The sequence below is a fragment of the Denticeps clupeoides genome, chromosome 14 (genome assembly GCF_900700375.1).
Source record: "Denticeps clupeoides chromosome 14, fDenClu1.1, whole genome shotgun sequence".
NCBI classification, from domain to species: Eukaryota; Metazoa; Chordata; class Actinopteri; order Clupeiformes; family Denticipitidae; genus Denticeps; species Denticeps clupeoides.
This window is the reverse complement of record NC_041720.1, coordinates 16,515,364-16,538,416: the sequence shown is the minus strand read 5'-3', so window position 1 is coordinate 16,538,416 and position 23,053 is coordinate 16,515,364. Positions and strand designations below refer to the sequence as shown.

The window sequence follows — 23,053 nt, the reverse complement described above, 5'->3', positions numbered from 1 at the left end:
CACCGACCAGCCACCTGTGACTCTGAGGGTCGTCCACCCTGCGGACATCCTGGACCCAAGCCGCGATCAGTTCCCATGGGCAGTACTCTGGCCATTCGGGCTGGAGCCTACCCATCTCCTTGCTGGAGGAACGCCGCTGTGGTCGTCGCTCACCCCCCTGGAAGTGACATGGGTCCCCACGGACCTCGCGACGATCGTGGACGGGCGCGATGGGCGGAGCCCAACTCTCGTCTCCCGTGCTTTCGTCATCGTCTGTGTCGTCCCAGTCCACGGGGAGCCTGGCCAGCAGAGTGCAGAGTTCCTGGCTCGACATGGCGAAGATCGTGGGGGTCGCATCCTCTGCGCTCGCTGCCCACGTCACTTCCTCGTTGCTGTCGAGGCCAACGTCTTCGCTCCGCCCACTCACCCGCCAACGTTGTCGCTTCTGGGTTTCGCGGAGTTTCCCAGGGGTGACGTCATCACGCGGCGGCGCGTACCACGGCTTATCGGGGAGAAATCGCTCTACCAGAACGGGCGGCGTGTCTCCCCCCGGTGTCCGCGTTCGTCGCGCTGGGCTGTGTCCTTCGTGGCGTTTCTTCTCCTCTGCTTTTTTCCTCGCCGCTTTTGTCGAGAGGGACGGCATTCTGTCACGACTACGGACTACGGGGAAGGAAGGAAGGTCTGACATGCTGGGAAGGGGTTTTATTATAACAATAAACAAACATAAACGCAGCTTGGTGGCTGAAAACAGTTTAACTAAATGAAAGAACATAAACGAGCCCACAGGCGTGTTGCAATTGCCAGAACTCAAAAACACATTCACATACGTGCGCTAACGTCCATGAAAATGCCATCCCTCCTGAAGGGGCGGAAAACTAGGGTATTTAAGCGCTGTCAGGATTGGCCACCGGTGATAAGCACAGCTGTAGTCAATCCTGACAAATATAAACGTGCAAGAATTAACTTTCAAGTCTGCCAAACTAAGTCGCCACCTGAATTTAAATGACCAAATAGAGCAAAGAGCCTTTGATTAGTTAATTACTTCAGTGGATAATATTTAACTGATGCAGTAAAGACCTTCTAAATGTTTTTTTGTTGTTGTTGTTAACAGGAAAACAGCAATTCAAAGAATGGAAAATTAAAGGGAATATATATATATATATACACACACTCACACCCAAATCAAATAAATAAATAAATAAAAGGATACAAGCATAATACAGTAAACACAAACATAATACAATAAACATAATAATAAAACATTCAGACAGGCATTAAAACTTTGGCATGTATGGCATAAGAACAATGGCTGTTCTATTTCTCCACCAGGGCTTGTTCATAAAGCCTTGTTCAGTTTGACTTTCCCAACAGAAGTCATATTTAACTAGGTTTATTCTGTGCAGTCTTGTTTGATTAATGATTAATAATTTTAGATTGAATAAATTTGCCTCTTGCTTCCTCTGTGTTGGAAAGAATCCCGTCCCATAATTTTCCATCCAAAACCTCGGGAAGGTCTTTTTCCCATATCATCTTTAGATTACCATGGGCATAACTCATGGTAACCCCATGTAATGATCTTTCATATTTTATATTCAAGTGAGTTTTATCTTTAACACAGGGTCTCTTTAATTTTACAATAGGGAAAAAAGCATTGGCTGTGTTGATATATATCAACGTATATTTTTGAGTATTGAATATGAGAGATCTTACACTTTTTTTAGATTTGGACAACACTTTTGAAATATTCGCATAGCTTCTTAATACAATTAATACCAGCTATTTCAAAACACTGGTATAGTTAGCTGGTACTGATTTAGTACCTCAATACATCATCAGCATAGGGGAATTAGCTCAAATGGCAGAGTGCATGCGATAAGTAGGGGGATTGATGATTCAAATCCTGAACCGGCAAAGTACTGTCCCCAACACTGCGCCCTTAGGGGATGGTTAAATGCAGAGACCCCATTTCACTGCGTGCATTGTGTGCTGTGGCGTGGTGTGTCGGAGAATAATCAGAGACCACTCGACGTTTGGTGACGTCAAATGGTAGAAATGGAGAGCTGAACGCACTGCTCTGCATTTCCACATACACCATTCAAAAAATGTGGTGTGGTCACATGAAAGCCCCTTTTTAGTGAGAATATGTGTAAAAAGGTGTCAAGTTGCTAGGAAGCACAAATAATCGACTAAACGGATAAAGACTCACACTGTTCTAGAGCGATGGGGTCATCAGTCTTTGCATGAAACACCCATCATGCATGGTCCCTAATGTGCAAGTCTGGGCATGCAGTGTTAGGATCGGGGGGTTGCTTCAGTTGGTATTGTCAACATTACGTCGCAATGAAGTTATGTCAGCTGAACGCCTGAATATACACACTTTTCCATTACTGGGTGGTTGTAGCCTAGTGGGTAACACACTCGCCTGTGAACCAGAAGACCCAGGTTCAAATACTACTTACTACCATTGTGTCCCTGAACAAGACACTTAACCCTAAGTTGCTCCAGGGGGGGACTGTCCCTGTCACTACTGATTGTAAGTCGCTCTGGATAAGGGCGTCTGATAAATGCTGTAAATGTAAATGTACATGGATGGGTGTAATAGTTAATGAATTGTTCAGGGAACATGAGACATCATTTGCACAGATGGATTGGGCACCACAGAGTCCTGACCTTAAACTTATTTAGAATCTTTGTGATGTGCTGGAGAAGACTTAATTCTTTATTAAACGCTCCCATCAGAACTGCTGAAGAATTAGCACAACTCTGGACTGAAATAAATCTTATGATATGATATAAGTTTATTAAAATATCACTACAGTGAATGGATTCTGTACCTTAAGGTGGTCCAACCAATATTTTGCCTTTATTTTTTGAAGGATCTGTCAAATGCTTTTGTGGCAGATTTATAAGTAGCAGAATGGGCTTGTAATCGGATTATTCTCAAGGATGGAAAATGTGGACTTGGCAGTGATTTCACCTGAAACCATTTTTACAGTGCGACGCTCCTGCACTGTAGCCTTTGTGTCAAATTATAGACACTTGAGACTGACCAAAACAGAGTGTGAAGTTGGTTTATTTGTATGTATTTGTGTATTGTGTCATTTGAATTTGTCTATTCTGGTTGCAGTTTCAGACTGAGTCCAGTGCTCTGATCCAGTCTCACACCTCTCAGGAGGAACTGCGCATCGTGGAAGGAGAGGGCCAGATGGAGGGTCAGATGGACCTGTCCGCAGATGAGGTCAACAACAACACCTGTGCAGGTACCGTAGCCACTGGGCCTGGAAAAAAAAACGGTGTGCACACACGTGTGTGCCTGCCTGCAATTGTATTGTGTGTTGTTCCTGCACAGCCACGCCCGAGCCAGGCAGCGCCCTAAAGAGTGCTCTGGACTGCCCCCTGGAGGGCGGCCAGGAAAAAGGCCTCCAGAACCTGAAGATCGGCAGCCAGTTCACCTTCAGGGTGACGGTACTCCAGGCTTCGAGCATCTCTGCTGAGTATGCCGACATCTTCTGCCAGTTCAAGTGAGTGTCTTCAAAACTTGAAATTCTGCCACTGATCAAAGCTTTCTGACTTATTATGAAAAATATGTTTAACTCTCAACATGTGCAGTTAGTAACTGATAACATATTAGTGCATGTTATTTGAAATGTATAGCACCTTGTTTGAATAATTAGATAAATGACTGTTACTAGTATGCAGGGTATCTGCGGAACTTTAAAGTACTTAAATATAATTTAAAAATACTAGTAATCCTGAAATCTAGAGTTTTTTTCAGGTTATAATGTTAATGTAAATAATGCATTGTTATGCTTTAATGCCAATTAATCATTTATGTTGAGATAAATTTCATACACGCAGCAAAAACAAACACATCAAAGTGACTTAGATGGTCATATTAACATCAGAGCCTAGTGAAAGAGAAGACCACAGGGTAGCAAGTTCAAACCCCACTTACTACCATTGTGTCCCTGAGCAAGACACTTAACCCTGAGTGTCTTGTGAAAATTCTCAGTCATCAAGGTGAATTTGTCTGAAAGTTGAGTCATGGCAACTGAGCCTTTTTTCTTTAATGTAGAGACGTTTCATTCTGCCTCCACAGAACTTGATTGACAGAACAGATTGACAAAGTTCTGTGGATGCAGAATGAAACGTCTCTACATTAAAGAAAGACCAGTTGCCATGACTCAACTTTCAGACATTAACCCTGAGTGTCTCCAGGGGGGGACTGTCCCTGTAACTACTGATTGTAAGTCGCTCTGGATAAGGGCGACTGGTAAATGCTGTAAATGTAAATGTAACATTCCAACAGTTACACCCCTCAACCCACATTTGTTTAGTTCTTTTAAAACACTACCATTTTAAACTCATGATTAATGACAATGCAGCCTTTAATTAAGTTATTATTTCTGATTAATTGGATAACATTTTTTAATCACTTACACAATTTAATAATTATAATGAATTGATATGTTTAACAAAAACCCCCACATGCAGCTTCATCCACCGACATGATGAGGCGTTCTCCACAGAACCACTGAAGAACACTGGGAGAGGACCTCCATTAGGGTTCTATCATGTTCAGAATGTAGGCATAAGTAACACCACAGAAAGATATATTCCATTTTGTCATGTGGAGGATTCTGCCCAGCATCATTCTGTTTGTGTTTTTGTTAGATCACTGTGGAGGTCACCAAGTCCTTTGTGGAATACATCAAGACTCAGCCTCTAGTGTTTGAGGTGTTTGGACATTACCAGAAGCAGCCATTCCCACAGTTTTGTAAAGACCTAATCAGGTATGTATGCTACATACAATGTGATAGTAATATTAAAGTATGGAAACACTCTTTAATTTCATGTCTTTTCTCTAATCCTCACTGTGAAGTCCATTGCGGCCTGCTAGGAGGCAGTCCCCTAGGATCATGCCCTTGTCCAAACCAGGTGAGAAATTCAGTTATCTACTCTCTGACTCTTCCACATTCATTAGTGAAATGCTGTATTTTCATTAAATGCTCTTGCTTAGTTAATTAATTTTAGGTTGCTCACCAAGTCAGGAACTTGCTGCATTCTCACTTGTTTCAACTTGTTTTTCCACACTCATGAGTAAAAATTAATGACAGATTTTGCCACAAATAGTGGAGTGTAAAATATATATATATATTACTTTAAAATGTAGTTGAGTGAAAGTAAATATTCTCCCACAAATGGAATTTCTTTTCTAAAAAAGAGATACAGGAAAATACATGATTAAGTTCATTCTTATTGCTTTTCAGTCTTTAGCCTTGGCTTCGCTCATGCACACCAAATAGCAGCAGTCATACACAATATAAAAAAATGTAAAAAAGCACCAAAATCACAACATGTTCAGTTATACAATTTCAGTCTAAATTCAGGCATGGAAGCCCACTGTACTAGAATATTTTGGAGCTGATGGATGCACATCCTGCCATTTCAGGTGGGCAGTGACACTGTCATTCATTCAGAGAAATTCCGTATTTACACCGAACACTTTTTTAGAATCATATACTTTCTGTCAAGGTTGTTTGACCAAAATTCTATTTTAAGTTGCCAAAGTTATTTGGGAGTGGAGTGAAAGTATGTATTAATGTACATGTATGCATGTTGCTTAAATGCATAATGTGAACTGGGCCCTATTTGAATTTAACATTGAAGAAGATGATGATGAATTGCCTCATGGCTTTTTCTCTTAGTTCCTGCCACAAAGATCAACACCATGAACCGACCCACCACTGGGCCCTGCCACTGCAAATATGACCTCATGGTCTTCTTTGAGATCTGTGAACTAGAAGCAAATGGAGAGTGAGTTACACATGCACACATTTATTTTATTAGAATAAAGGAAAAAAGGTTCCATATGTTATGTATACAATACTAATCAGAGGTAGGGATGCTCCTACTCATGAATGGGTCTTGAATTTTTTACATTATAGAACAAAACTGAAGACAAGGCTATGCAGTAACACACATGAGGTTATTTAATAAAGAACAACAAAAAGCTTGAATATTTGAGTCTCTCCAAAGCAGGGAGCTTTTGCTGTGATTTCACACTCTTTGCTTCTCTCCACCACCGTAGACAACAGGGATTGCATTGAATTCTTCAATTAGTTTTGTATTTTTTAGTGTATATGATATATCTTTTAACAATGCATGTACCAACTTATGTTTTGTGTGTCTTGAATTAATTACTGGTTTGGTTGCATGAAATGGCAGAAAATGTGTTCCTATCCAAATGTACTATTATCTCCAGCTACATCCCTGCAGTGGTGGATCACAGAGATGGGATGCCATGTCAAGGAACCTTCCTTCTACATCAGGTATTAGCTCACTGTCTGTATTTTCTCAAAGGAGTAGTTCAGACTGCAGTTTGCGAACACATGTATGCAGTTGCATCTTATCATCTATGATACCAAGATAGATTTCCAGATAGAAAATGCTCTGTACATAAAATAGAGTATGCTCTCATAAGGGTGGCAAATAAGGGTGGCAATAATTGCTGGGGCAGTGGTGGAATAGCGGGTATGGAAGCGGCTCTGTAATCAAAAGGTCGCCGGTTCGATTCCTGATCCGCCAAGGTGTCACCGTCCCCACACACTGCTCCCCGGGCGCCTGTCATGGCTGCCCACTGCTCACCAAGGGTGATCATTATAAGCAGAGTACACATTTTGTTGTGTCACCGTTTCAAATTCAAATTTTATTTGTTACATACGTAGTCATACACGGTATGATGTGCAGTGAAATGCTTTTTGCGACTGCCACAAACCACAGTATTGCAAATGATGCCAGTGTACAATGAACCAAAATGCAAATATTTCAAACATAACCAAATATTACACTTTTACGTCTTTAACATAAAATATGTGTAACTGGTAGGGTGATGGTGTGCAAATGAGTGAAAGACACTCATTTTAAAGAAAAGAGCCATAAAAAAAAAAAACAGAGCAGTAAAGTAAAAAGCGCAAAGATTTTGACTGTTGTATGACGTCCATCAGAAGAGTGAGACTTGACATTTTTCCCTGCAGGGAATTCAGAGGAGGATCACAGTGACCATTGCACATGAAACGGGAAATGATATTGAGTGGAAGGAAGTCAGGGAACTGGTTATTGGTGAGTTATGGAGAAAGATATTACTTAATATTTTTCCCTGTTTGTGTTCTAACAGATAGAAAAAAATGAACATTGAAATGATTGCTGTTTCGAAAATTTTCATCAAATGTTAATTTTCTTCACCCTGATGTTTCCTATTTCAGGACGCATACGCAACAAACCTGAAGCAGATGAGACCATAATTGACCCCAACATACTGTCCCTCAACATCTTGTCTATGGATTACATCCGACCCTCTTATGGTGACAGGTGAGCATTTCTCCACCCACCACACAAGTACTTTTAACAGAATGACATGTGGTTTCAATGGGAATCTGGGAAGTGTGTTTATTTCAAAATATGCAAAAATTCACTGTATGGTGAATGTTGCATAGGGCAGAATAAAATGAATGAAATTTGATCAGTTGTGAACAGTGGACCAATATGCAGTTGCAGTTTACCTCATGTATCAACTTTATTTTCTGTTTATTACTTTCACCGTCTAGTGTTTCGCTGGGACTTGATCATAGGTAAATTTCTGTCTGTGTTTTTGTTGTGTCCAGTCTATAAATGGATCCAGTCTTGCATTCGTACAGTGATTTCAGTGACACATTTGCATGATGTCTGCAGACACACAAAGTACCTTCAACTAAATCACTTAAAATTAATTGTATGTGCAAATATGTGGTAATTACCACTTAGGTTTTGCAGATACTCTGAGTACCTCTTGCACTGAGGTCTTCCCGTTACCTTCTAGGACTTTTTATCGGTTTGAAGCAGCGTGGGACAGCTCCATGCACAACTCCCTGCTGCTCAACCGTGTGACTCCTTATGGAGAGAAAATTTACATCACCCTGTCTGCCTATCTGGAGGTACGTGCTACCCTGAATTCTTGTACACTTACACTTAATCATACTGTAATACCATGATGAATCTAAGAAGTTGAATAAAGATCGAATCCCAACCTCCCTTTTTGGGGGATAAGGTAGACTATTTTAATGTAATGTATTACATTTTTGGCATTTGAATTGTGTTATTTCTACCAATCTGGCAACACTCACTTAATACACCATTACAAAAACATTTAATACGTTGCCATTTTTAGAATTGCATAGCCTAGACCTTAATCAAATGTGTTTTGAACACATTTGTGGCATATTTTGAATCCTTTAAGAACCTGGGAACTTTACGTGGGTGTTGTACTGTATTGTTTTCATGGCTGCATGAAAAATAAACTCACGTCCTTTTCATTTAGACAATACAATAAACAAAATAGAATGAATGAGGGTCAGTGGAACTGTTCTGTTCTGTTTTTGTGCTGAGCAGCTAGGAAGTTTTGTATGACCCACTCTGCTTGGGTCAGTAAGTGGACAGGGGAGCCTAATGCACAAAAATGATGACCATCATGTGTTTCTTAGTGCTGTCATTGAAACACGCTAACTAAAATGTGTGATCTGTGTGTGTACCATTTTTTTATTTTTAAATCCAGTTGGAGAATTGCAACCAGCCAGCAGTGATAACCAAGGACTTCTGCATGATGTTTTACTCCCGCGAGGCCAAGCTGCCGGCCTGCCGTTCCATAAGGAACCTCTTCAGCACAGGCATGCTCAGACCCTCCGAGAGGTGAGAGCACTTCTTTAGATTATGGCTACTGAGAACAGCAGAAGCGAATCTAGGAAACCAAAGACTTCAACTGAAAACAATGACTTGACCTGAAATTAATTATTTCTTTATATATTTATATCTGTTTTTTTCTTTGTCTGTCAGCAGCAATCGTGTGACTGGCATGTATGAAACCAGCCTCTGTCATCTGGCTGATGCTGGAAGTCCAGGTAACAGATGTGGCATTTAAAAAGACCGGCAATTTATTGGGGTTTTATGGAATGTTGAACAGGGTTATGATCCAGAAAGTGTATATTGTGTCTGAGCACACATTCAGACAGATATATGATCAATAATTTCAGTATGTTACTCATAGAAATTTAAGGGAAAAAATGTTGTTTGGAAAAAAACAGGACCCCCACCTCTACGCACTACCTACCGTATGGAAATTGTTCTGGACACTTGAATGTTGGATGCATATCGGAATAAAATACCCCCAGAGCTGTTACACATCACCAGTACTGCCGATTTGATGCCGTCAACCCCAATACACACACAGCAAATAGTTTTGATAGTTTTTCTGTCACCCAAAAGACACACTTTTATTTACGTAATTTATCACCTTATCAAGGTTGACTTACAATCAATAGTTACAGGAACAGTCCCCCCTGGAGACACTCAGGGCTAAGTGTCTTGCTAAGGGACACAATGGTAGTAAGTGGGGTTTGAACCTGGGTCTTCTGGTTCATAGTTTAGTGTGTTATCCACTAGGCTACTACCACCCAACAACCCCCACTTGCAGAGTTGAAACCTTCATAGTGTCAGTGAAAATATTGAACTCATGATCTACATCATATGCACCTGGGGCAGTAGTGGCCTAACGGGTAAGGAAATGTACCTGTAATCTGAAGGTTGTGGGTTCAAATCCCACACCACCAAGGAACCGTCCCCAGACACAGCACCTTGGGAGCCTTTCATGGCTGCTCACTGCTTACTCAGGGTGATGGTTAAATGCAGAGGACACATTTCGTTGTGTCACCATGTGCTGTGCTGCAGTGTTTCACAATGACTTTCACTTCACCTGGGAAAATGTGGTTCAAATTGTCCTCAGTGATATTTTTCTGTTGCTGAACAGATTTTTTGAAGGGACTCTTAAGTCTGTCTAGCTGAGATGTATCCATCTTTTGAGTGTTCGTATAGCAGTACGTCACACTGGCAACTGGGTGTGTTGATCTGCATTGAAAATGGTGAACTGCATGAGTTTTTATTCTGACGTATGTGCATCAGGAATGCAGAGACGCCGCAGGAGGGTGTTGGATACTTCAGTGGCATACGTACGCGGGGAAGAGAACCTGGCCGGGTGGAGGCCACGTAGTGACAGCCTGATCCTGGATCATCAGTGGGAGCTGGAGAAACTCAGCTTGCTGCAGGAGGTGGACCAACATTAAGCGAGTGTGTTCAACAGGGCTGGTTTTGGGTATTACTGATATGTGTCTTTCTTCAGGTGGAGAAAACCCGCCATTACCTGCTCTTGAGGGAGAAGCTGGAATCGTCAATGCTGTTGGGGTCCGAGGCCATCTGCGGTGGCAAAGACCCACTGGATTCCCCCAGCTCCCCTAGAGAGCCCCAGAGTCTAGAGTTCGAGCCCAGTGAGAGGCAGAGGGAGCTGGCTGCGAAGGTATCACAACACACTTCAACAAACCAGCGTTCTAAAGCAACGAATTCATGGACAGTTTGAAGCATGTAGAAGAATGTGTTAATACTGTTATTATAATATATACCCATATATGTAAATATACCATTCATGCCCAGCATTGGACGCAGTCTGTCATAGTGTATCTGCCATTTATTTAATTGGGAAACACGACTACTGTTCGATAGATAATCAATTTTGCCACTTTGTTGTAATACACAGGATTCTAACAGTCATTAACAACCTGGAAAAGTCATGGAATTTGAAAAAATAATTTTTTCAGGCCTTGAAAAGTTTTGCAATACGAAATAAACATATAATGTTTTACTTATAACATGAAGTGCATGGTTCCCGTAAGACTGTGTGAGAAACGTTCTTCTACACTTACAACTACAACATTTAAAACTAGCGCAGGTCTATAGTACCTTTGCTGGCTTTACGTAGTTAACCTGGTCACGTGGTTCCATATTCCAGCACCTCCGCAGCATCTCCTTTTAAAAGTCATGTAAATTACAGCTGCTCATGCAGTGGTGAGACGAATCGTTCCATGCATTACTGCCATCCAATGCATGATCCATGTTCTTTTTTAAAGACTAAACCATGGAAATGAAATAGTAATGACCAGCCCTTCTTTTTCTGGTTCCCCTTTAGTGTCTGCGCCTGCTCATGCACACGTTCGACCGGGAGTACAGCCAGGTGAGCAGAAGTGTCAGTGAAAGCAAGGTGAGCTTTCAAAATGGTCCCTGCCCCAGCCTCGCCTCACAACCCACTGGGTTCCTCCAGTCTTTGTGTAAAGTCCAGCATGGTTTGCTCCAGCATGGTTTGCGACTTATTCACAAACCACATTACTTATCCTGCTTCCTATTTAGAGCATAAAGTCCACTGTTTAGCCAGAATTTCGTGGAATTCAAGGATCTCTGCTGTGTTGTCTGGGTGAAAACACACATTTTGTATTGAGCGGGCACATGGACTGCTGTGTAATGTTTGTGTTTGTGTCAGCTTTCTGAGATGTCAGACTCTCTGTTGAGAGACTCGTCTTCCACCACTTTGAGTACGCTCACCCCGTCATCCACCTGCCCCTCACTGGTGGAGGGCCACTATGGCATTGCAGACTACAGGTATGTTCACCTTACATTTGACGTGATGTAATATGCAAAATGCCCCTCATGAAGCACTTTTTAAAAAGCTGTGTCTCTAGTTGTTGTGTTCTTCGGCCAGGCCTTTCACTCGTTTCGACAGGTAGAAAGGCGCAGTGCAGTTGCACATGTTAATGGACCGCACTTGTCTGTTTTTGCTTTCTTCCCAGAAGTGTGGGCTCTAACTCTGGGGCTTCCAGTCCTGATCTGGACCCCTTTAGTCCAGAGGAGAGAAAGATCAAAACATGCACCTTTGTTCCTAACATACAAGAGATTAGAGTGAGGTGAGGCTGCAACATCCACGTTAACAAAGAACCATCAAGTTTTTGGTAACATACAGTATCTCTGCCCAAGGCCAAATGTTCTTTTTGAAGCGAAAGATTACAGATGAACATGTCCTACCTGATGTGAGGTTCAATTGTCTACCATAAATCTTCCATTTAAACCAAACCAACTGGAATTACCATAGTATCCTATACCACCAGTAATAGACTATGCTGTGATCGTTCTAAAAAAGGAAAATATTGGCATAAATATTTTTAGTATTGTATTATTTTACAGTACAGAATCCAAGAAAATGCATGTGTAAAAAGCGGATTATATTTTTTACAGTTAAAAAACTGTATATTACAAATCCCTTTGAAAACTGTAACATGGACTCAACCTCTGCAGAATGAATGAACTGAACATTAAAAGTGGCCTTTATTTTCTAGTCCCATTGTGTCAAAGAAAGGCTACCTGCTCTTCCTGGAGCCACACACCAACGGGTGGGTGAAGCGGTACGTGGTGGTACGTCGGCCGTACGTCTACCTGTACCGCAGCGAGCGTGATGCCGTGGAGCGTGCAGTCATCAACCTGTCCACCGCGCAGGTGGACTACAGAGAGGACAACCACAGCCTTCTGAGGGTTCGTGTGCATGCACAGACTGACAGAAAACACAAGTTCTGATATGCTGTACTCAAAAAGTTAGGATGCATTAAGTCATTCTTTCTTTTTGCTGACTATTTTTTACACAAAGACTCAAAACTATGACATAACACACATTACTATATGCAATAAACTAAATTGTAAACAGAGCAAAGCCGCTATAATTTTACGGTCAAGACAAATGTGTTTACTAGTTCATGAAAAAGAGTTAAGAGATAAGAATCTGATGAATGAAACATTTATTTTCTATGTATGTACAGTACAGGCCAAAAGTTTGGACACACCTTCTACATTGGTAGATGAAGGCATCAAAACTATGAATGAACACATGTGGAGTTATGTACTTAACAAAAAAAAGGTGAAATAGCTGAAAACATGTTTTATATTCTAGTTTCTTTGCTCTGATTACTGCTTTGTACACTCTTGGCATTCTCTCGATGAGCTTCAAGAGGTCGTCACCTGAAATGGTTTTCCAACAGTCTTGAAGGAGTTCCCAGAGGTGTTTAGCACTTGTTGGGGTCCAGCTCACCCCAAACCATCTGGATTGGGTTCAGGTCCGGTGACTGTGGAGGTCAGGTCTCCACTTTTTGTTAAGTACATAACTCCACATGTGTTAATTCATAGTTTTGATGCCTTCGGTGAGAATCTACCAACGTAAATGGTCATGAAAATAAAGAAAACACATTGAATGAGAAGGTGTGTCCAAACTTTTGGCCTCTACTGTATGTTTCCTCTATTATCTGTTATCTTATTTTTTGTGCTGCTATTACCTTCTGCCTTTATCCATTTTCTGCCGTGACAAGTGCAATTTCCCACTTGTGGGACGAATAAAGGTTGATCTTATCTTATCTTATCTTATCTTATTAGAGTTTCGGTCCTATCCTGATTTTTGGGAATTGTGATTTCAAGTATCTTATCTTATCTGTATCTGTATACCATGGACACTTGATTATACTTGTTCTGATGGCATAAATAATGACCAGGTTGTGTTTCTATTTTTAGGCTCCCAACACATTTTCGGTTTGCACAGAGCACCGCGGCATTCTCATCCAGGCGAATACCGAGAAGGAGATGCATGACTGGCTATATGCTTTCAACCCTCTGCTGGCAGGGACCATCAGGTACCGTTTACCTTGCAGTGGCCAATGTATCAATGTATCAGAAAATATATTAAATTACTATATTTACCTGAATACTATGCATTCTTTTCCTCAAAATATTGCAGAAAAGGTGGTTTCATATTACATTCAGGGCCCAGACAAAATTATACACAGTTCCAGTTCATGGCGACAATTTCAATATTTTGTAACATGTTTTAATTAGTCTTGAAGAAATGGGCCAACAATGAACTATTGTTTTCATGTAAACATCATTGGGCTTGTTCACTAGTAGATTTAAATAAATAGATAACACAAGAAAGACTCCTTACAGATTCACATAAATCCGTCTATTCAAATAAATCCATACTACTACTGACTCATACTTAAATAAATATCCCTTCTCTTCTTCTCATTTTGAAGGTCCCGGCTGTCCAGAAGAAAGTCAGGACAAATGAGAATGTGAAAAGCACCTCAGAATCCTCACCATGCCCTGATGGACACATTACTGTAGTACCTCCATGTGTACCTACATCATGTGAGGGTAGCTTTCACTGTATGAAACTCTAATGCCTGCAACAGATATTTACATTTGTCATATTTTATCCTGCATTTATTGAAGAATTACAGTTGTGTGTCTGTAAGAGGAAAGAAACAAACATCTCTTGTCACTGATGAATTCTGAAGCCTTTAGGGACATTTCCCTAACTATTTACTGACATTTTCACTAGTTAGTTAGTTTTTTTGGTTGACTTATTTTTTAAACTTCATTATAACAAAGTTTGCAAGTTTACATCAATTGCATCAGAGGTTAAACAACTGAGTTTAAAAGAAAAGATTTGGTTGCCTTTTATTAAAGACCTAATGTAATCAGTAATAGGCCTGATGAGAAAATATTCCCATTCCTGTTTTGTGCCTCTTTAATGTGAATGGCCAGTGAACATGGTCAGCCAGCCATTGGTCCTGGCCTGCCAGTCGTGCGAGTGCAGAGCATGCCGTTGTGAGCTTTCCAACTCATTGAGCATGCTCAGAAATCTACTGTGCTCAGCTGTTTTTTTTTGTTAAAATCTCAAATGTATCAGTAATTGGAAGTCCCTGAATGAATGTGCTGAAAGATGGCCAAGATTCATTGATGACTGGCATCAATATGCTTAATGTCTTTTTGAGCCGCCCATGAGCTACATCCAATGAGAGTGCAGGACACCAGAAGATGAAAAGGGGCGGGACCTCCAACTCTCTCTGCAGACTGTTCAAGTGTCATAATTGATGGTTTTGCTCTGAAGACCAAGTGGACCATTCAGGGCTGAATCATTGCCACTCAGCCCTGTAGTACAAACCCCTACAATCCGATCACAGGTCAGAAAGTGTAGCGTGAACTGTACAGCAACCCAACAAGCTGTGTAGTCTGAACTCCGCCTTACCTGTTCATTTTGATATGTGATGCCGTTCTGTGTATCTGATGGCATGCTGTAGATACATATTTTGCTTTGAAATAATTAAATCTTAGTAGAATACAGTATTTCAGTATCAAATATTCATAAATGGATATCATGTGCTAGTGCTCCATCAGGGCTGCAATACACAATATTGTCCATTACTTAACCTTGCTGTGTGCTGAAATGAATATCTGGTTCTACATCGGCATAGTACCCCTATGCTTTATGAGGACTGTCTCTAGACCGATTGGGTGATGCTTTGTTTCGATTTTAGCTGTTTCCATGAAGAACTTGTAGAATATAAAGCTGCCCCGTAGCTATGAAGAAATCCAACTAGTCAGCAAACTGTGATTTTGGTTTGAGTGGCTTGTGGTTGGCACCATGGGGTCAGCTGTCGCCTGACCACCTCCCTCAACATCTGCCTCAGTCCACATTTCTCTGCAAACCCATTATCATAACCCAAGTGCTCTGCCCATCTCACACATTTTTCAGGTTTTGTAAATAATTATGGATGAAGCCCATCCATACCCCGCTCCCTGTCCCCCAGACGGTAAAGTCATCATTCCGGGACTTGTGTTCTCTAAAATGTGTGGATTTGTCCTGTATGTAATAAATGTGAAATGTGTCAAAATATATGCTTAGTCTGTGTTTCTCGAGTGACCATGTGGATAGGAAACACACACAGAGAATCCAATGCACACTTAGGGCCAGCTAATCTACCTGAGTCCGAATAAAGCGCTTCAGACTGAGGTCATCCGACTGGCGAACAGAAATGTATCCTAATCCTTTAATTAGCATGACTGGAATTATTTGATTATTATTTCATAGTCCTGCTGACAGATGAAGTGTCTGAGAAACAGATCACTTGTTTGTGCCTTACAATATAATAGTAATATAATGATAATAGGTTTGTATGAAAGATTTAGTTTAGAAAGTCGATTGTGGTGTGTGTGTATGTGTGTGTGTCCATTGTCCTTTAAAATTTAATAAAGAACTTATCATTAATTGATAGACCTGACATAAAATCATCAAACGCCACACCACATCATGATGACCTCAGAGCGTCAGAAATGATACACCAAATGAAAGAGACTCATTAGCAGAGCTGACAGCAGGCTGGATGTCTGCCTGCCACAGTATTGGACTATCATCTACCATTTATTCCTACTCACACTGGAGATCTGGTTTCACCGTCGGCTTGCTCTCAAGTCATAGTCAACGACGAGATACACAAAGCCTAAAGGTGAAGGCTTAATCCACCAAAAATATACATAAAAATCAAACAGGTTTTTCTTTCTAGAAAACGTGACCCCACAGTGAATGACCACAGAAAATGTGATCATTCACAGGTTGTTGAGCTATATTCACATGACATCACATTTGCAAACATCAAGTGTATCACCAGTTCAGAATGACTTCAATCAACTGCATTCAACAAATAGAATAGAAGATTACGGAAACATGACACCAGAGAAAGTGGCACATCCAGCACACCTTATAATGCATGGCTCTGTTCAGTTCTGAATCAAATTCTAGTGAACTATACTATAATATATATAGGGCATATGGAGTATTAGAAAAACATATTACCATATTTCATTACGAAGTATATCCCTAAATGCCTGCAGTTTGGCAGCACTGAAAATATAGATGTATGTAGATTACCATTATATTGCATTCGCCCACACTCACCCAGTGGACTCCAGAATTGGTTTAATACAACTGGACTTTTAATCGAGATTGACAATGCAGTCGCATTGTCATGCACAGAGCGGAGCAGACAGCCATGTGGCGTACGACAACATTGTGTAGATGGGTAAACAGATCCCCTTCCTACAGACTCCTACTGTAGTACAACTATTCAGACCCCCACCAATCACACCATGCCTTCAACTTGTCTTCACATAGTCATTGGACCACCACTGTATTAGTAGCTTTACTGGACACTTAATCCCATCCCTTCAATTATTAACACCTTACTAAGGAGGCCTCCTATTGGAGTTTATTCATCGTAGCAGGGTAGCCATTGGGCATTCGCTTACTGTCTGATATTCTCATGACTGAGCCTAAGAAATTCACGTTTCCAGCAGTGCTCTTTGCCTGGTTTGACTGAGCAGTGATTGTAAGTTTATTTCTGTTTTAATTCATATTTGTAGATAAATTCATAGATTTTGGCAAATTCACATTACAACATTCATCCACGTGAAATATAAAGTTAATGGATCATCTATTTGTTTTGTTTAGCATAGTATTGTTTAAAGGTTGTTGTTAATGAAATTGCTAAACACAGACTTTCATATACAGTCATATAATCAAAATGCAAAAAATATCAGTAGATGTCTTTGTTGCAATATTCAGAATACTTTTTTTTAATGAGACAATTAAAGAATACATCTGCTGGAATATTTCAGAATATATACATCTGATTGATACATTAAAAAGTAAGATTCATGTTGATGCTGATATGTCAGTTGCCACCTGCAGTGTATCTTGCAGTGTATTTTGGGTTCAATTGGTTCACACAGTTATTCTGTTGTGCATTTTGACTGTGGCTCTCCATTTAATAAGTCCTAAAAAATGTGTGTGTTAGTGATGTGAGCACTTCACATGCATTTCTGCACCACTTGCTCAAAAATAGACACACACACACACACACACACACACACATATTTATATTTATATATACACACACACACACACACACACACACACACACACACACACTGTTTATGTACAGTGAAATACAGAGAGTAGTGATACCTGAATACAACCATGAGCACAACTCACACGACTCATATGAATGAATCACGAGGACCAGTGTGAATCACTGTGGGTTTGGTACAGTAGTCACTTGAAACGTCTGATCGGGTGGCCCCTTTATCCCATGTGCCAAGTAGGGGGTGATGTGCAGTAAACAATCCTGTCTCATATTTCACGTCTCTCTTGAGTCCAGGAGACCAGGTCCTGTCAGCAGATTGCATAAGTGAACGACATCATATGGGTTTTGGCTCAGGGTTTTTCGGAAGCATTTACAGCAGGACTAACACATTTACACAATTCACACATAATTTAATCATGCGTTGCTCCACACCATGCATTTCTCATCTGACTTTGACAAATTATGAAGACAGTTTGAGTCAGACATTAATACTGCCCAGCACTGTGTTTCCAATCAAATCACAGGACTGTTCAAATGACAGAGCAAGAACTTTTACAACCAGTGTTGTGGTGCACATCATGTATTTTTTCTTTCTCTATTTTATGATTTATTGTTCCATTTTTTCAAGAACAATGATTCAGGTACAATAATTATTTGTAGGAACAATTAAATACTTGAATGAATAAATAATTATACATTATTTAATAATACCATTTTTTATGATTTATTAACTTATTTGTGTAGAATATAAGTAGAATATACTTGGTACCTGACAGAAATCATGACTGAATTCCTCTCTATGATCTGCTCCAGAAATTCAAGTTTCATCTTTCTGTACAAGAGGACCACCAAAAAGTAATCTCCAGGCTGCCTTAGCCTCAGGTCCATGATGGAGAGCGGCAAGGTATCTATATTAGAGTAAACACCTGTCACCTGCCGGCTGTTAACTGAAGATCTTTCTCCTCTTTGCAGCCAGTGAAGCAGGTTCCTCCACAGCCCCGATCATGTCCATCTTCTCCTGTGCCCACGTTCTTGTCACCACCCTCCACACACCAGCCGGCCAGTGCAGCTGCCACCGGCTCCTTCCAGCAGGTGCAGGTGGCTTCTACAGGTGAGGAATATTCATGGCACTGCTGCACTAAAGGCCTGCTCGATGTTGGTTATGAACACACGTTGTTGTATTTATTTGACAGTTGTGAACACGTTCAGCAAGACGAGGTCTCCAGAGGAAGAATCAAGTCTTTTGTTCCAAATGAAGTCAATGAGATCGCTAAAACATGCAGGGATTACAGCAGTTTTCACTGGGCAAAGCGTCAATATTCCGGTGAATTGGGGTTTTATACATGTGATTTGTACACTGTATTCATAGTATATACTGTAAATCAGCTTTTTAAAACTATACTGTAGATTATTGCAGACCATTTAAATCCTTAAATTCAACGTTAATACAATGGTGAGATCTGACCTGCCATTCTGATTGGCTGAGAGAACAACCTATTTATTTTATTATGACTAGTTATTTATGTATTATGACTAGTTTATCAAGTGTAGGCAATAGCCTTAAATTAAGGATGAACATTTGTGAAAAAAAGAATATTGATGGTTAGATTTGAACAACAAAGTATGATATTATGAGCAATAAACACCAGTTTCAGATGTACTGCTGTAGATTTATAGCAGATGGTTTATTTGAATGATCCTTTGACAGAAAGGAGAGAACGACATGGTGGTTCACCCAAATGAAGAGGCCTGTCTCACTGACATTGATTGTCTTGTGCCTACCCATGATGCAAATGGCCAACCAATTGCAGAATGGAAAAGACAGGTGATGGTCCACAAGCTTCAGAGTCGATTGTGGAATGAGGAAGACCAGGACCAGAAGGTACAGAATTCATGTTAATCTCTACATCTGCTGTGAAATGCTCATCTTTGCCTATAAATGTTTTTAATCAGGGAAGCAGCATCCAAGGAACAGACCTGGATGGATGGAAATATTCCCACGTCCATGCTGCCATTCTAGGCCCTTTTGGTGAACTTCTCACCAAAGATGACCTCACTTATCTAGAGGAGCAGATAGAGAACGTCTCTTTGCAAAAGAGGTGCCAGGCCTATGAGCTGGAGCTGGCCCGCTTAACCGAGGAGCTAAGGTCGCTCCTTCCGGCTCCAATAGTCAACATCACTGTCAACACACAGTTCTTACACGAGCAACCTCCAGGCCACGAGGGCCCGCTGCCGTTGCCTGTGTGGTGCAGTCGTATTTCAGGAATAGTCAAGAGCATGACTCTGATTCTGAACAACATCACAGGTCGAGAAGACGACGAAGAGCCTGGGGAAATGGTTGTAGCTTCTCCTCCACGACACCAGAACTACTCCAGAAGGGAGAAGATAGAGCGAGAAATACAACTGTCAGGTGTGTCAGTGAGGACTCTGAGGTCTAACTTTGAGAATCAGGTAGACACCATCTACCCCTTTGCTGGGATAATGAGCAAAGCTTCAGCCCAACATACCAATGAGCATCAGCTCTCCACTGCCACACATTTTCTGGAAGTCAAAGGCCATTCTGTTACCAAACTGGACACTGGCATTGACCACAACACGACCCTCAGTGGAAAGTGCAATGCGCCGATCATGGAAAGCACCACATTGCGAAAAGAGAGGATTGTGGTCCTATTTCTGAGCCACTGGAAGAAGTCGGCCTATGCTATATCTCTGAAAACTAAAATGAGAGCGAGCTTCAACAACTACCAAACTAATGAATGCACGTCAATGGCAGCCACTCAACACAGACAAACGTCTCTCGGTTACTTCTGCACTCAAATGATTGCTATAGATAAGATGATCAAAAACTGGAGGGCCTTCCTAACTGGAGCTCCTTTATGTCACTTCCAAAGCCTCAACAGGAAACAGACCATTTACTCTCCGGAACAGTTTCTTCCATTTGTAGATGGTGCACCAGTACCTTATGACGGCCTCACACTTGACCTCTTCATGCTCGGCTACTTTCACATACTGGAGCAGGAGCTTCCTTCAGAGGAGAGAAAGATGAGGCATCTGCTGTGCTTTGAAGTATTTGACCACGTGGGCAGCTTCCCCTGGGAGACAGTGAGGGATTTCCACAAAACCATCCTGCAGGAGATCCAGGCTGGAAAGCGTCAGTGGAAGGACGGTTTTGAAGACATCAAAGCTCAGTTTTTTGGGAGAGAAGCAAGTTCAGATCTATGTTCAAGCAGCTCTAGTCATCATAGGGTTGTTGTTGAGAACACTGGTCATGGGCCAACATGGGAAAAGAGCAACAATACAGAGTTCTTGAGTTACAACAATGATGAAATATGCAGATACATCAATCGTAGTTTTGCTTTTTGGAAAGAGAAAGAAGCGGAACTTTTTGATTTTTAACAATGATTTCAGACCTAATTATCAATATTTCAGCTAATTGCATAGACCATGGACAAGTGTAACTTAATCCAAATTTAACCTGAATCATAACTCAAGACTCATGCTTGTTATTTCTGCTATATCTTGACAGATTGTAAATTTTAAAAAGTTTATGGCAAATAATCTTACCTATATTTATGTTTGAAGTTGACATTAAATCCTGCATCACTTTGAATCTGCATGTGTGTGTGTGTGTGTGTGTGTGTGTGTGTGTTTGGGGCGGGTTGTGCTAGCGAAGCTTCACTGTGTCAAGTGAACAACAACGTTTATTTCTAATATAGCCCAAAACAGTCAATATGCCCAAATGGGTTTTGACAGGTCCTACTGTCAACCTCCCTGAACCCTGAATCACATCAGTCCAGTGGGTCCTTTGTATCCCAGCATCTCCTCCACACTTAACTCGCCAGGAACCAGCAAGTGTCATCAGCCACAGACCTCTCCGCGTTCGAGGCCTTCACTTTGGTTGCACAGGACCCTAGCCGAAGTGATGGTGTCCTCTGTCAACTTCTGCCTCCGGGAACTACAGATTGACTGATCCCTGATCCACCATGCCAAATAAAAAAAAAAAAAAAAAAACATGTAGACAACAATGAGACAGCTGTGTAAAAAGGAACAGGGCAAAAATAGATAATATTACTCAATTTAACTGAGGTAGTGTGTGTGTGTCTGTCCAAAGGGGAAAGTTCCTGAGTGTTCAGTTGCACAGTCTGGCAGTGAGGGCCAAAATGCTTCAGTACCTTTTCGCAGATGGCAGGAGGGTGAAGAGTGCTTGTGAGGGGTGTGTAAAGTCCTTCACAATGCTGGTGGCTTACATTTACATTTACATTTACAGCATTTATCAGACGCCCTTATCCAGAGCGACTTACAATCAGTTGTTACAGGGACAGTCCCCCTGGAGACACTCAGGGTTAAGTGTCTTGCTCAGGGCCACAATGGTAGTAAGTGGAATTTGAACCTGGGTCTTCTGGTTCATAGGCGAGTGTGTTACCCACTAGGCTACTACCACCCATGCTTTCCTGATGCAGCGTGTGTGGTAAATGTCCATTATGGAGGGAAGAGAGACTGATCTTCTCAGCTGTCCTCACTATACGCTGTAGGGTCTTGTGGTCCAATATGGTGCAGTTCCCAAACCAGACAATGATGCAGCTGGTCAGAATTCTTTCAACAGTTCCTCTGAAGAAAGTGGTGAGGATGGGTGGTGGTAGATGAGCTTTCCTCAGCATCTGCAGGTAGTAGAGATGCTGCTGGGCTTTCTTGATGGTTGAGCTGGTGTTGAGAATCCAGGAGAGGTTCTCCTCTAGATGAACACAGAGAAACTTTTTATTCTTGACTATCTTCACACAAGATCTGTCAATGTTCAGTGAAGAATAATCCTCCTTTGTCTTATGAAATTAACAATCATCTCTTTTGTTTTGTCCACGTTCAGAAATAAATTGTTGACCTTACACCAGTCCATCAGTTTTTGCACCTCCTCTCTGTATGCTGACTCATTTTTCTTGTTGATGAGACCCACCATGATCGTGTCATCAGCAAACTTGATGATGTGTTTGGAGCTGTGCATCGCTGCACAGTCGTGGTTCAGCAGGGTGAACAGCATTGGACTGAGCACAGAGCCCTGAGGAGCTCCAGTGCTCAGTGTGGTGGAGCTGTTCCCGATCTCTCAGTCAGGAAGTCCAAGATCCAGTTGCAGAGGGAGGTGTTCAGGCCCAGCAGTTTAAGCTTCTCGATCAGGTGCTGAGAAATGCTGAGACTGATGGTGTTGAATGCTGAACTGAAGTCTATGAACAGCATTCATTCTTATGTGTCCTTATTGTTCAGATGGGTGAGGGTCAGATGCAGGGTGGTGGCGATGGCATCGTCCGTGGAGCGGTTTGGACAATTTTGCAGTGGCTCCAGGATGGAGGGCATAATGGTCTTCACATGTTTCATGACCAGCCTCTTGAAACACTTCATCATGATGTGTGAGTGCAACGGGACGGTAGTCATTG

At 41.4% G+C, this 23,053-nt stretch overlaps 2 protein-coding genes across 7 annotated transcripts in view; both read left to right on the top strand.

The window, feature by feature from the left end:
- Positions 1-15,604, top strand: part of LOC114803025 (kinesin-like protein KIF1A) — a 36,809-nt gene extending 21,205 nt beyond the window's left edge. For 2 of the 6 annotated variants that reach the window (XM_029002281.1, XM_029002278.1), the window contains exons 27-47: positions 3,107-3,239; positions 3,329-3,500; positions 4,474-4,564; positions 4,654-4,772; positions 4,862-4,917; positions 5,688-5,796; positions 6,245-6,311; positions 7,017-7,101; positions 7,245-7,350; positions 7,587-7,610; positions 7,838-7,952; positions 8,570-8,703; positions 8,851-8,912; positions 9,970-10,115; positions 10,187-10,360; positions 11,027-11,098; positions 11,375-11,493; positions 11,682-11,795; positions 12,225-12,417; positions 13,441-13,559; positions 13,959-15,604. In XM_029002281.1, coding sequence (XP_028858114.1) covers positions 3,107-3,239; positions 3,329-3,500; positions 4,474-4,564; positions 4,654-4,772; positions 4,862-4,917; positions 5,688-5,796; positions 6,245-6,311; positions 7,017-7,101; positions 7,245-7,350; positions 7,587-7,610; positions 7,838-7,952; positions 8,570-8,703; positions 8,851-8,912; positions 9,970-10,115; positions 10,187-10,360; positions 11,027-11,098; positions 11,375-11,493; positions 11,682-11,795; positions 12,225-12,417; positions 13,441-13,559; positions 13,959-14,001 — 2,253 coding nt within the window. In that variant the 3' untranslated portion in view covers positions 14,002-15,604. Of the gene's footprint in view, positions 1-3,106; positions 3,240-3,328; positions 3,501-4,473; positions 4,565-4,653; positions 4,773-4,861; positions 4,918-5,687; positions 5,797-6,244; positions 6,312-7,016; positions 7,102-7,244; positions 7,351-7,586; positions 7,611-7,837; positions 7,953-8,569; positions 8,704-8,847; positions 8,913-9,969; positions 10,116-10,186; positions 10,361-11,026; positions 11,099-11,374; positions 11,494-11,681; positions 11,796-12,224; positions 12,418-13,440; positions 13,560-13,958 lie in introns of all 6 variants that reach the window. The other 4 variants (XM_029002280.1, XM_029002277.1, XM_029002282.1 and 1 more) reach the window with 2 other exon arrangements.
- A 2,915-nt stretch (positions 15,605-18,519) lies between these two features.
- On the top strand, positions 18,520-21,072 carry LOC114763706 (espin-like protein). The gene is made up of 5 exons (XM_028953463.1): positions 18,520-18,534; positions 18,603-18,741; positions 18,824-18,954; positions 19,339-19,512; positions 19,584-21,072. The coding sequence occupies exons 1-5, from the start codon at positions 18,520-18,522 to the stop codon at positions 21,024-21,026; spliced, it is 1,902 nt and encodes a 633-aa protein (XP_028809296.1). The 3' UTR covers positions 21,027-21,072.
- Positions 21,073-23,053: the final 1,981 nt, after the last annotated feature.